This window comes from Strongylocentrotus purpuratus, unplaced genomic scaffold (genome assembly GCF_000002235.5).
Source record: "Strongylocentrotus purpuratus isolate Spur 01 unplaced genomic scaffold, Spur_5.0 spur5_contig_835, whole genome shotgun sequence".
NCBI lineage: Eukaryota > Metazoa > Echinodermata > Echinoidea > Camarodonta > Strongylocentrotidae > Strongylocentrotus > Strongylocentrotus purpuratus.
Window position 1 is genome coordinate 62,600 of NW_022145541.1, and position 14,251 is coordinate 76,850.

Consider the following 14,251-nt stretch of genomic DNA (forward strand, 5'->3'; position numbering starts at 1 on the left):
AATGATAATGATGATTAAAATCATTATGATTTATCATCATCAACACCATTATAAGCATCGTCTACATATTGTAATTCATGTTAAAAGTGTATGTATGAACAACAAAAAGTTGATCAGGATGTATTCTTCTTCGAGCTGGTTAAAATAATTAGTATATTTGCGGTTAAATGATTTCATTAAAAGCAAATATCCGAATTCCGAAGTAAAATAGTAAATATACAAATATAAACAAAAGGAGAGAGGACGTAGTATAAGCATTTGCATAGATCATAGCGTATTTGAGAGGGAGAGTTGTGACACAAGCGATGTCATAGTTCAAATTATGGAGCTCCGATTAGCTCCCTCCCATGTACAATGGATGGGGGGAACTATTTGGGGTCCGTAAAATGACTGACCTATCTGGTTAAAAAAAAATCCGTAACCTGAATATCTTTCATTTAGCTATAGCATAAAGCATTAACAGAATCTCATATACACAAAAGAACAGAATTATATTATTTCATATAAAAACTAGAACGTAAACATGATTTCACACAGTGTTAAGGTTGTGCGAAAAATACAAGTAAAGTTTCGTCCCAGAAAGTCAGCAGTGTTTACAATTTCTTCTTCTATCACTACTGTGATTCCATTAATATTCATAATATGTTTATCCCTGCAGATCGACATGATTTGACGATAGTGTAGTAAAATAACACCTCCTTACTTTGGTCTAACAGTCACATTCAAACTCATCTTTGGCACGTATTATCAAAGGCTTCGACATCGATACCCATCCCCCTCAATAACTTTTTCTGACCACTCTATTGAACATCGAATTAGTTTTCTGTTATTAAAAAAAAAACATATCATTAAATAGGGCAAATAAGAACTTTAATGATAATTTCCCCTTTTTATATTGACATAATTGACATTTGATAATTCTAATGAACTCGCCACTCATCCATCCGTCAGTGCTTGCATAGAATTCACTCGTTGAATAATAATGATTAATACTAATTCGGTCTTCCAAGGTAACAATATTAGTATTAATACTGCTCTTTCTGAGGGCCCTACATTTAATTTTAATCCGGCAGGGTACGTTTTACATCTGGGTGGAGAGGGACTGGTTTGTTCGGGCAAAAATCTTTTCCTACAATGAACAGAGACTTCAGAGCCTTCATCGATTATATGCCACAGCTCCCATAAAGGACCCGCTTATGATCGTCTCTTGATTCAAATACTGAAACGCTTTCAAGTCAATAATCATTTACGGCAGCTATGCTAAACCCCTCGTTCATATCCAGACGACTTCGTCATTCGCTTTATCATCGACGGCTGCATCTGCGACGTCATCTTTCTTTTCCGGCTGAGACGGCACATCGCCGTCAACGATTTCTGTGATGGTTTCATCGTGGGTTTCATCGACACTGTCGTTGAGGGCGTCATGGACGGGAGTATTGGAAGATTCATTGACTGTTTGATCTCCAACCTGTTCCGATGTCGTTTGATTTGATGTAGTGTCTGATCCATTCGATTCATCAGCCGTGGTCGAAGAATTGATGTCGATGGTTTCACCATCATCGTAGACGCTGAAGGACTTGAGGTCGCCGATGCTAATAGTTCTTAGCTTACGGGTGACATCGAGCCTACCTTTGGTATCATTGTCACTATCACTGTCAATATCAACGCCGATAAAAATATCTCCATCATCGTCATCATCGTCGTCGTCTTCCACATCGTCCACTGTTTCCATGTATATCTTGGGAACTGAATCTCTTTTGGAATTTCCATTATGGCCGTTGTTTGATTCGGGATTTGAACCGACAGCGAAGTTGAAACGGTTGTTCATATTGTCATTGTCCCATTCTGCAGGAGATGGAAGGCTGGAACCTGAGATTGACCTCGATTGCATTCGGGAGGTCGATGAGGCACAGCTTGAGGGTTCCGATGAATCAGTGATAACACTCTCACCATCAGTGCTATCATCTGCGGATAATAAGAGAATATAAATTGGAAGATTTTACTAAAAATATATCTAAGTCTATCTACATTAGTTTGGCCAGGAAGAATAAGACCTCCCTGCGTGGTCACTGACAGGTGGTTATCTCATCAAATTAGCTCTCAATTAACATAAGAAATGAGGGACCATGGGGACCAAAGGGTACCGCTTAGACATTCTTTGCTTTATAGAGGACGCAAGTACCTACAAGTAGTGCAGTCCCGCTTAATAGAACGGAATAGGTTTTTCTGAACTCGGTATATTTCCCCTGAAAAAAAAAACACAACTTGGAATGATTACAGGTGTATCCATCATATAATGTAAATACTAGAGCATCCCTCTAAAAACATGACTAACCATTTAGAGGGGAAGACAGTGACAGACAACAGTGACAGAATGGCAGATTTACACGTTTAACAAGATGGGTCAAAAACTATAATCCAGTATGTTCATTATCATCATTAATTTTGATTAAAGTCAGCATTTTCCTTCATACCAGGGGTCACTGACTTTGGCATCATGATGACACTCCCTCCTTCCACCTTTTTTGTCTCGAATATCTTCCTCATTTTATAGACTTCCCTTATTGCTTTCTTAATTCACAATATCATTTCATGTAAAAATAGTTCATCTACCATTTTGAAAATTTAGTTCCTCCTCAGCCATTCTGAATTTCGGACTTAACACTTTGGTCTTTATAGTTATAGTAATATAGACCAGAGGCGTGTTTTAGCTGAGATCTAGACTTTTTCTGAATCTATTCACCATTACATTTTACTTGAATTCGAGCACCGTGGGTCCCTGGTTGCCTGAGAATTAGCACAAATTTTACTATTAATGTTCGAATTGTTGGCGTCACTGTTAAAATGAAGTCGCATGGTCCACAAGCAAGTAATCGCCCGAGGGCACAGAGTATGAAGATCAATTGGAACATATATAATCAGGAGCGCCAGAGTGTCAAGTCTGACAGACATGAGCGCTATACAAGAACCCACTAGTATTATGATTATTATTATTATTACCCCCCCCCCCCCTTTATAGCTTTTCTTCATTTCAAGAGGCTTAAAACAGGAGCCATCCCGTTGCGGTATGGGCAGCTGCCCATCAAATTATTTGTGTTCGTGAATAAGCCACATTAGAGATAGCATTTGTACAAATTAAACAAATAAATGAGTAAAATATTCACAGATATTCCACACATGGAGAGGTCCCACTTTAATAGTGCAAATTAGAATAATTACTGCCAAAGTAATGAAGGTGCTTCATGAAAACCTTTTGTGTTCCCTCTTAAAAAGAATACTTGCGCATAAATGAATAATGATTACAAAACTTTTCATGAACTCGTATCCATCCGTCGTCTCGATGGAGTTTTACAGTTTTGTACAAATGACATTTATCTTTATCTAGTATCTCCGAAATGGCTTATTAGGTAGATTTCCATGGACAAACGCGAAGTACATGTAGTATACAGTCGAGGGTAATATACAAATAACACACATCTATATCGTCTCGGGCGTGTTAGACTGTTCCAAAGGTACCTCGTGTGGGTAATTTTAAATAATGCCCGAACAAAATGATGTGTATTATTTTTTTTATAAGATTATGTTTTATTTGTTCTATAAAATGATGTTTTATAACATGATTTTGATAATGACTGGTCATTATCCAAATTAGGCGTTAGGCAAAATAAATGCGTGGTCACGTGTACGCTCTCAACCAATCATTTGATTAGGATCCACGTCATCATCTTTTAAACCTGGATAACGGCATGGACCTTTTACAGGTCCGTGGTTACGGTAAAGGTAACAGACTAACAGACCCAACTGACCGATATGGAATGTGATGTCCAGTTTCTCGTGTTCCGAATCCCTCTCTGTCTCAGCACCGACTCCACTCTGTCGACTTCCAGCCAAAATGACGGCTACTTGACGAGATTGATGAATATCGTCTGAGATCTGTTCTAAGTGCTTCAGAGCTCCTCGATACTTGGCCTTGCTTTCGGTGAGGGCGCTTTGTAAGGCTTCTGTTCGTATCTTCAGGTCGTTCAGCTCGTAGAAAAAGGACTTCTTGAGATCGTAGTAATCGCTGTTGTTGAGAAATGAAATGGTAAGAACAGTGGTCTTTGAGCAGGGAAATCTTTACATACGCCCAAACCCATCGCATCTTAATGGAAAACAGACCATAGGCAGGAACGGGGTATCAAGGATACGGTGAATCCTCGAGCCCCTTCGCCTGTCACCAGTTTGAAACAGCTGTAGGAAATGAATCATTAAATGTTTTGTTTGTGTGTGTGCATTTGTTGCATTTGTGCATTCTATATATGCTACGCATCAAGCAGGTAATATACACCTCTACCCTCCCCTTCACGCCTACAAGGATCCCTGCCCAACCCCGCCCCACCGCCCCCCCCCCCCCCCCCCCGTCCCCGTGTATATGTTTTGGATACGCCACAGGTACCCGTTTCACAAAGCCATTTTTCAATGACAAATGACAAAAACCAGTGACAAATCTGCTGATAACCAATCAGAACCAAGGATTTCAGTAGCTTATAACAAAAACTGTCATTTGTCACTGATGACAAGTTTTGTGAAACGCCCCACTGGACAGTGATTACTCACGCTGATTTGCCGATGGATCTCTTGAACTTCTTTGCAAGCTTGTCCACTTCTTGTTGAGTCGTGATGTAATGTTTGGATCGCTTCTCGTGTTCATGTTGGCTCTCTCGCTTCTCTCGCTCAGCAGCATTGAGCTTTAGAAATAGGGAATAACAAAGAATATTATCATTACAATATATATTTGTGTTGTATTCCATGTCAATGTCATGACAATAACATTACATCAAGTCTAAATAGTAATTGGTGAAGGCTTATGGCACTCAAGTGAAGGGATCTGGTTAAGTTCCTTGCTCCTATTTTACATCCTTGTATGAGGCGTTTTACCCACGTTTGCCCCTCTCGACCCAGGTGAATTAAATGGGCACCTGCACTGGTAGTACTATGGTTATAGTTAACAGCTATACGGTTACATTGCGTATTCCATGTTGTAATTATATACATAAAATATAACCCCCTTTGGTTCATTAGCAAATACTACGCTATGCCGAATGCGGTACGAATCTGTACCGACCTATAGAATAGGAGTCATCTCGTCATATCTCTCAGAAGAATTGGGAAGCAGTCGGGAAACATAATATTGTTTCCCAGTTTTTAATTTAAATATCAAGTAGGTTTATTGATCGACCCTGAAGCACCCATCACTGTAGGGCTGGACATTAAACCCGAACTACAAATGTAAAGAAAGATGGCATACCGCAAGCGTCAAGCAAGACATAACTAGTCTTTTACTGATCCATCATGCGCATTGTGCGCGAGGCGTTGTTTCGATTGGGCCATTATTATGCACCTATCGAGTATGTGAAGGCTATTAGCGCATACTTCAACGCATTGTTCCCTCTGTTTATTTTGCAACATGATGGACACGTTATCACTTTCACAAGGCGCGTCGAAGACTGCGTACACCACTGACGCAGTCCTCCGTCAGGCCATAACGCCTCATGCGCAGTGGACATGACCTTCGAGACAGTCTGCAAGCATTGTTTATTATGCTAAAGCCCATCTGTACTAGTGTACATGAGGGATAAGACCACCCTGCAAGGTCACTGGACAGGTGGTTATCTCATCAAATCAACACTCAATTAACAGGGGGAAAAGAGGATCATGGGGGACCAATGGTCACCGATTAAGGCATTGGCTACAAGTAGTGCAGTGGGGCTTTAACATACCTTTTCTGTGGATAGATTAAGCATCTCTTGAAGAGCCGAATCGAATCTTCTTCTTGAATCCTGCATCGGTTGTTTCTTGGAGTTAAGAGCCGCTTCCTCAGCGATTCCAATGGTTTCTCTGGCTGCAGAATACATCCCTGAGCTTCGCTGATAGCGAAGGGCCGCCTCTTGGGCAAGCTCCTGAGCCTGTGTGAGTTGAGGGAAAGATGGATGAGGGGCGATAAACAGGAATGAGTCAAACCAAAGCTTAGTAAACGGGATGGGAGGGGAAGAGTTGTGAGTATGCAAGATATATAATAGAGGGGAAATACAAAAATAAGTGGAGACAAATCGGAAGAGTATACTGACGAAATAGTGTAAAGACGAATGACCCAAGCAAATGTAACCCCCCCCCCCCCTCTCTCTCTCTCTTCCTTTCTTTCGTTCTCTCTCTTTTTTGTCTCTCTCTCTCTCTCTATCTTGCTCGCCCCTTCAAAGGATCAGCGTGCACATAATCATATAGTTCAGAATCTGGCTGGTTCTTCATATTATTATTCCCTACGATTGGTTCAAGCCACCGAAGATGGCGTTTGATATCAACGACTCATTATAATACGCTCACCAGTCCAGCTTACGTTTTTTTTTCGCCGGGCGATCACGCAATCTTCGGCTGGCAGAAAGTAAGAAAGGGGAGGTCGCATATTGCGTTGGTGTGGTGGAGATCTAAATTAAAAATGACAGATTCTGGACTAATTACAGGGCATAATGATCACTTGAACTTTCTACTCACTTTTCTAGCTTCTTCCTTGGCTGCATAGTAACCCTGAGCCTTCTGAGCTGACTTGCGACATTTCTTGATCTTCTCATTCAGGCTTTGGGTTGATTCGGTTAATGTCTGACGAAATGCTTGCCGAGATTCCTACCACAGAGAAACAACATTAGTTGAGTTCATTTAATGTTTGATGGTGATTGTTTCACCTGATTACTATATGTAAACAACCAGGAGACGGACGGCTTTAAGTCCTCTCCGAGGGACTTTGTAATGAGGAGTAATGCCTTACCAAAGGCCACGAGCGAATTGACTTGGTTTCGAACCCGGGACCTCCCGGTTTTCTTAGACCTCTGCTCTACCACTGAGCCATCACGTCTCCTCAATGCCAAAACTTCTAACTACATAACAGCAGTGCATTCAAACTCAGTTCCCGAAGATGATCATAAATGAAATGGATGAAAATTCGAATTCGTATTATCATGATTTTTAACTAGAGTTTTCTTTCTTAATCAAATACATTAAGAAATACATTTATCTTTATACAAACTTGACAGAATTGCTTACTATTTGTTTAAGAATTAGATATAACATACAGCTCCTCAAAAAGATAAATAGCGCACGAAGACGATTTTTTTAAAGATCATAAAACAAAAATATCCGCATAACGTTTAAAGAGTAAGGACGTGTTAAACCAGTAAACCTAATGCATACCATAATATACTTACATCTAATTGTTTTTCTAGCCGGTTGATTTCCGCAGAGGCTGTATTTAATAGTTCAAGCTCATCCTGTGTAGACGGAAGTAAAAAAAAAATAAAAAAAGGAGGTAATCTTTATTTAAAGATAAAGTTGAGTTCTGGTTATGCGATTGCATTGTGAAAGAAACGGTGTGGAACCGATTATGTATATAGCATATAAGTATTCGTGTGCAGTTACTTAAGTCTTCAAAATGAAGAGAAATTTGGCCCAGTCTTCGTAAAGTCACAAGCACTGTACACAGAAAGATGTATATGGAACTACACAAACATGTGGGCATAACAATCTAGCCTCATTCATTAGCTGTTGTACTTGTCATATTTAAAATATGAAGGCATTTGAAGAGCCATGCTTTTCAGGGAATATTTTCTCTGATGTTCTTCCACACTTACATAATAACAATGATAACGCTCACAATTATTGCTCACCTTTCCCCAGAACTCAACCTTCTCTTTAATGGTACATTGTATTACTTAAAACAGGCGCGGATCCAGGGGGGGCGAGCGGGCCTTGCCCCCCCCCCCCGCAAAAAAAGGGAGAGAGAGAAGGAAAAGAAGGGAAAGGAAAAGAGGAGAGAAAGGGAAAAAAGAAGAGGAAGAAGAAAAGAAAAGAGAGAAGAAGGAGATCGGGGGCAAAAGGACTTGCCTCCCAGGCTGTTGCCTCTCCCCCCCCCCCCCCCCCATCGAAAAAAAAAGAGAAGGAAGGAAAGGAAAAGAAAAAAGAAAAAAGAGGAGATATAGGGAAGGAAAAAAGAGAAAGAAGAAAAGAAAAGAAAGGGATATCAGTTACAATTTTCCCGCCAACAAGTTGTGGATCGGGGGGTCAAAAGGCCCTTACCTCCCCCCCCCCCCTCCCCCCCCCCCCCCGTCCCAGCTTTAAAAAAAAGAGAAGGGAAGGGAAATAGGAGAGAAAGGGAAGAAGAAAAAAAGAGAATGAAGAAAGGTAAGGGATATCAGTTGCAATTTTCCCGCCAACAAAGTGTAGATCGGGGGGGGGCGGCACTGGCGTACTTATAGAGAGGGGGGGGGGCCTTGGGAAATTCAAACGTGGCTTACTTCTAATTCCATAACGGTCGTTTAAAAAAAAAGCTGAAATGACATAATTTTCCGAGATTTTTCCTCACTTTTAAGTAAATTATACTTTTATATGCGTTTGTTGGAAAATGACAAATTCCTAAATTTACAGCCAGTCAAGAAAATGCTTTTTGAGATGCCTACATGTCAGGGCCCGCGGAACGACGGGAATCGGGATCCTCGAGCCCTCCCCACTTTTTTGAAAAAAACATATTAAAGAGAAATAGAAAGAAAGAGAGCAAGAAAGAAAAAATAGTTAACTGCCAGTGTCACATTATAATGAGGTTTCAAAATATGCTTATCTGACCATGATTAAATGCCTAAAACCCCGAGGGCTCTGCCCCCTGGATTCCACCCAGATTCCACCCAGATTCCACCCGTCAGATGCTCATCTGACGGTAATTTAATGCCTAAAACCCCTCATTTCAGGGGGCTCTGCCCCTGGACCCCACGCCAAATAGTGTCCTGCCAGTGTCACAAAATAATAAGGTATCAAAAAATGCTCATCTGACCGTAATTATACGCCTAAAACCCCTGAGCTTCCGGGGCTCTGCCCCCTGGACCCAACCAAGAGCCCTAAGGCGGGCCCCTTGATGCTCATCTGACCGTAATTGAGTGCCTAAAACCCTTGAGCTTCCGGGAGCTCCGCCCCCTGAACCCCACGCCAATTAGTGACCTACCGGTGTCACAATTAGTTATCAAAGTAATGCCCATCTGACCGTAATTAAATACTTAAAACCCCTGAACTTCCGGGGCTCTGCCCCCTGGACCCCGCCTAGGGTCCTAAGGCGGACCCCTGAATGCTAATCTGACCGTAAATCATTGCCTTAAACTCCTAAGCTTCCGGGGGCGGACAAGGTATCAACACATGTTCATCTGACCGCAGGCGCGTAGTCAGGGTGGGGGGGGGGGGGGGCTGGTGGGATGGTCCCCCCTAAAAACGCCGGCCAAAAAAGAGAGGAGTGAAAAGGAAGAGGACGTAGGAAGAAAAGTGAGTAGACAAAGAACATTTTTGAAATTCAGACAAGGATTAAGAGTCGTTCTAACGATACAACGAAACGTCTTCTTTCTCTAATAATTTAATAAAACGTCAAAGCTTTCCGCGCTTCGCGGAGGAGGGAGGGGGAAACTAGCCCCTCCCTGCACCCCCCCCCCCCCTCTCCCCAATTACGTCACTGCTGGTCGCCATTACGTACCAATATTTGGCTCGCATAATTTCAAATTTGGGCCCCCCCCCCCCTAAGAAATCCTGGATCCGCGCCTGACTTAAAACACATAGAAAGCGTTGTTTGATGAATATATAATACTTTGAGAGAGTATATTATTAGCAAATCGGCAAGTTCAGGTAGCTTTTTCGAACCAGACAGAAAGTAGGAGATGTTTTTATTAAAGTCACAGCGCAATTAAATCTTCATACAATGGTTTAGCTTTGAGGGGGAACGCCCCCTTCAGTTAATAAAGGGGGATGATGACTGTCACGAGAGGGAACAAAGCCACTAAGTAGTGAGAGGGAGGATCGTTATTCAGTCTTACACCGTTCTAATCCTTTTCCCCACTTCTTTCCATCTCTCTTTCTATTTTATTCGTTTTCTTCTTTTTTATTAAATATATGAAAGGGTCACATAGCTCCCCCCCCCCCCCCTCCCCTCTATATCTGTGCCAGTATTCCGAAATATTCTGCTTCTGAACAATCACAGTGTACATTATTAAATAAATAATCATGCCAAGATAACGATCAACATGTACTCTGATCTGTTTAGGTAATAGCCTGAATGGAAGGAAGAGCATTTATCAATATTATTGCCCTTGTCATATATATTTGATCATAGATAGTACCGACCTAAATTAGGTGACAGCATGAAAGTCCATATTTGTTAAGCAATTGATCTTTGAAATATCGTCCTTTCCCTGATAATCATGACACTCGGCTAAAATAATTATACTCATTTGGCAACATAAAGAACAGATGATATCGCTTCGTGCTTCATTTAGACTTACTTGTAAACGTCCTTTGTTATGGACATTCGTTATAATTATGCTCGGTCATGATATAATATTTGAGATTAAAAGAATGCTTTTTAAATTGGATGCAGCTTTAAGCATAATTTATGAAGAAATTAGTACTCAAGTTACTTAAACACACAGTGTATTGTATCCGCAAATAATAAACCAGTGAATTGTACTTCTCTTTTGATAAGCTAACATTTATTTGACATTCAAGATTCAAGATTCAAATGAGGTTTTATTCAATACTTGTCAAAAAGTCCAAATACTAAAAATGCAAGTTTACAGCAAACATATACAATCATATAAAAAATATCATTCAAAAACATATATTTATATATATATATATAAAACACAGAAAATGGGAAAAAATATATAAAAATGAATAAATGTTTACATCAAAACATCAAAGCAAGTGGTGAACGCGTACATACAGGCGCGGCTCTAGAAGAACAGTCGGGAGGGGGCTTCACTATGATGTTCTCGAATTCATTTCTGCCTCGCTTAAATTCGTGTATGGTCAATTTTTGGATGTTGAATATTTATGGGGGTAGGGGTTGAGCCCCAAACCCCCTCTAAAACAGTTGATGTATACTTGATTAGATAACAGAGCACGAACTGAGCCGGAAATCCTATCAACTGTACGTTAATTTTGAAACATGTCCTCGTAAAGGTGTAAATCAGCTTTACTTATCAAACCTAACGTTTATTTCAATACCTTCATTGTTCATCATATCATCCAAGGGAAGAGACGGATGCGGGTTTTCGTAAGGGCGGGGGCACACATTCCTTCGGTTATATCTTATTCATTTTTTTTGGTTAAATTTGACTTTGATGTATATACTTAAGGGATTGACCATAGACAGGCCTGTAGGCCTATTGTCGATCCCACCATATATGTTATGTTATATTTATGGTGTATTCTTGTTTGTCTTTTGATTGTTTTGTATTCTTATCAGATTATGGAAATAAACTTGAAATTTGAAACTTGAAAAGATTCTCCGCAGACAAGCAAAAAGGGGAATTAAAATATTTAAAGTGCATTTGGGATCAAATATTGTAAAAGGGTACATCTTTTCGGGGGCTGTACTTCTGGTATATACCAACATAGTTTTATCGGCTGTCCCACACTACCCCCCTCCCCCGTCCAATATTTGAAAGGGGACACTTATTTTCATAATGTACTCTTTGGGTAAGCCACTGATTTTGTTCCAGGCTGTACACCCCCACCCCAACCCCCCCCCCCCCCCGCAGGCACCCACCCACCCACCCACATCCACACATCCACACACGCACGCGCACGCACATACTTCATGCCCAAAGCCTGTATTGCATCACTAGAGCTAGAATGAGATATGGGATGAGTGTTAAACACGATGACAAACTGTCGCGCCATATATGAGAGAAAAAAATAACAGTTCTCATAAATAACATAGGCCTATAAATGTACTGACATGATTGGTATTGTGCACCTCTATGAGGTTTAGTTGAATAATCTTAAAGCCTCTTAGACCCCTTGATTGCTCCTTTTGTGTACACCAACAAATACGCAAACATTACACTTCTTCGGTTTCAGCATCTCCTTAGCAAATATTGAATTAACCTTCATTGTCTATGCAAATCTGACCTTCGTTCCTTTGGTCCCACATAATTATCTAGACAAGTATTTGTTGACGAAGCAAGAAACTGATAAAAATAGAAGATGTGTTCAGATTTCAAAGGTCATTACTTAATGACACCCGTGATGACCTTTCTGCTTTTATTTCGGTCATACGAACCTCTAGATTTCAAATATTTGGGTAATAAAAGTTTAACGTTATGTAAGTGACATTGCTAAGACAGCTACGAGACCATTTCAATTAATGCTTGTGTAAGACATCTCTGTATGGTACGTAAAATTGTACGTTCCATGTCACCCAATTATTAAGCGATTAAGCAAATCTGCACTTGTGGCAATTCAATCTTTTCTTACATTTCCTCGTTAATTTTGACCAATATATCTACCATTTGATATTGGGACATTTACATTCGAACTATTTTGTTTTAATATAATCTCACTTCCTATAATTTACATGTAAATGACAATATGTTACGTAAAATTTATAACACATTTCATTATATACAGTAGGCTTGCGGTTGCACCATGCGAGAGAGAGAGAGAGAGAGAGGGGGAGAATTGGGGAGTCCTGAAAAATTGATAGCGGTCTTTTTTCTTTCCTGTGTTATCTTTGGTTGCCGTACCCCCCCCCCCCCCCCCACCTTGTTTAAGTACATGCTGATTTTTGTTGTATATTATGACGACATCGTAGACAAAACAGTATGCTCAGTGTCACGCACTAGAATGAAATGTAAAGTTACAAGGAAATAATGGGTCAATGAATCTTGTATATAGGAAGTATTGCTCTTACCACCTTCCTCTTAACACTGCGTGTACAGTTAGCCTAATTGGTTTTCAAGTTCCGGGACCACGTTATCCGCGAAGTAATGTAAAACATAACGAAAATCAAGTGCACTATACGATAGTCCACTTTGACAGTTACTTTATTTTTGTATGAACTATTCTTTTGATTTTATTCTGTTTTCATTAATACACATCATACGTTACCACTAACCCTTTCACGCGAAATGTATGGCATTGAAATAGGTAACAGACATTATTGGGGTCATCATATTGAACATAAGTTCAGATGTAAAGTCCTTTTAAAGAAGCAAATTATAATCATATAAACGGGAATGATATGGAATTAGGAACAAAGAAATGGGAGAAGGACAGATGAGGGCTTGGGAGAGAGAGAAAGACAATAAAGCGCATAAAAGTATAAAATATATTGCAGAAAATGTTGACACTTATGAAAGTTTAAGACCCACCCCCCCCCCCCCCGTAATTTTATAAAGATATAGGCCTAGTTCAATTCAATTCAATTCAAATTTTAATGATTTAAACCTCTATTATGTGTTTTGTTATACATTGGATGGATAACAATTTTGTTTTAATTATATTGTAACAAAGATAATTTAGTGTAAGAGTGAAGATGACAATAAGTATATAGGAATGACACAAATTAACGTATAACTGCATGTCTACAATGTCGCAATGATATAAAAAGATATAAGAAAGAGAGAGGGAAAGGGTATATCAACATTATAAAAGACATCGCCAAGAAGCTTCGGTGTTTAAACGTGCACCCTCTGATATTGCCTATCATTATTCCAAATAATTATATAAGATGAAGATAAATAACTTACCTTAATCCTTGGATCTAGGACTGCCCCATTGTTTGAATCCATACTGCTCTCAGACATCTTCCTTCCTCTTCACTCTCTACATCAACAATACAATCATCAATGATTCCGGTAAGAGTCTACTCAGCAAGAAATACCTCCAAAAACTTCCTTTCGTTCAAGAATATATGCTGTACTAATATATTCTTGTAGAAAGGCAGTGAATTGTGTTTGCAGGGGGAGTTGAGCTAGGAGACGGACCCCTTAGGGACGGACCAGTGACGTCTCTAATGCGATCCCAATGTCAACTAGTCTTTGAAGTAGACAAAGTGATTTTCCAGATACACTGATCAGAAGTCGATTTCGGAGCAAGTTCGCCGGTAGGTGACTGTCATAGGCTTGTACCAGATTTATGAACTTTGTTTTGTGCGCCGAAAATGAGAACAAAGGATTCTACACAGCGAGGATGTAGCACTATGCTCTACGTCATGTTTGGTTAACATATTATTTTGGGATGTTGCCTGGTACAACAGATTGGCACCACAATAAAATCCTCTTTAACAAAAATTCTGATCCATCAAAGTACACTTCGATGGCTAATTTCGTAGCTGCTAAAACGAAGCAAATTAGCTTATCTTCATGTCTGTAAGCAAATGCTAAACGAAGAGGGAAACGCTATATGGATG

The 14,251-nt window shown here is 40.0% G+C and overlaps 1 protein-coding gene across 1 annotated transcript; it reads right to left on the bottom strand.

Annotated features, from left to right (window-relative positions):
* Nucleotides 1-1,010: 1,010 nt before the first annotated feature.
* LOC585509 (SH3 domain-binding protein 5-like) lies at nt 1,011-14,030 on the bottom strand. Its single transcript, XM_030985122.1, has 7 exons — nt 13,590-14,030; nt 7,236-7,298; nt 6,529-6,657; nt 5,760-5,945; nt 4,597-4,727; nt 3,807-4,063; nt 1,011-1,965 (listed from the first exon to the last, which is right to left on the bottom strand). Exons 1-7 carry the CDS (start codon nt 13,644-13,646, stop codon nt 1,274-1,276), a joined length of 1,515 nt encoding a protein of 504 aa, XP_030840982.1. The 5' UTR covers nt 13,647-14,030; the 3' UTR covers nt 1,011-1,273.
* Between the last annotated feature and the right edge of the window lie 221 nt (nt 14,031-14,251).

Coding starts and splice junctions, on each gene's coding strand:
- LOC585509 (XM_030985122.1), bottom strand. CDS start 13,646: ATGTCTGAGAGCAGTATGGATTCAAACAATGGGGCAGTCCTAGATCCA. Junction 6,658..7,235: donor GGCTAGAAAAACAATTAGAT/GTAAGTATATTA, acceptor TCTCTGTGGTAG/GAATCTCGGCAAGCATTTCG. Junction 4,064..4,596: donor AGATCCATCGGCAAATCAGC/GTGAGTAATCAC, acceptor TCTCAACAACAG/CGATTACTACGATCTCAAGA.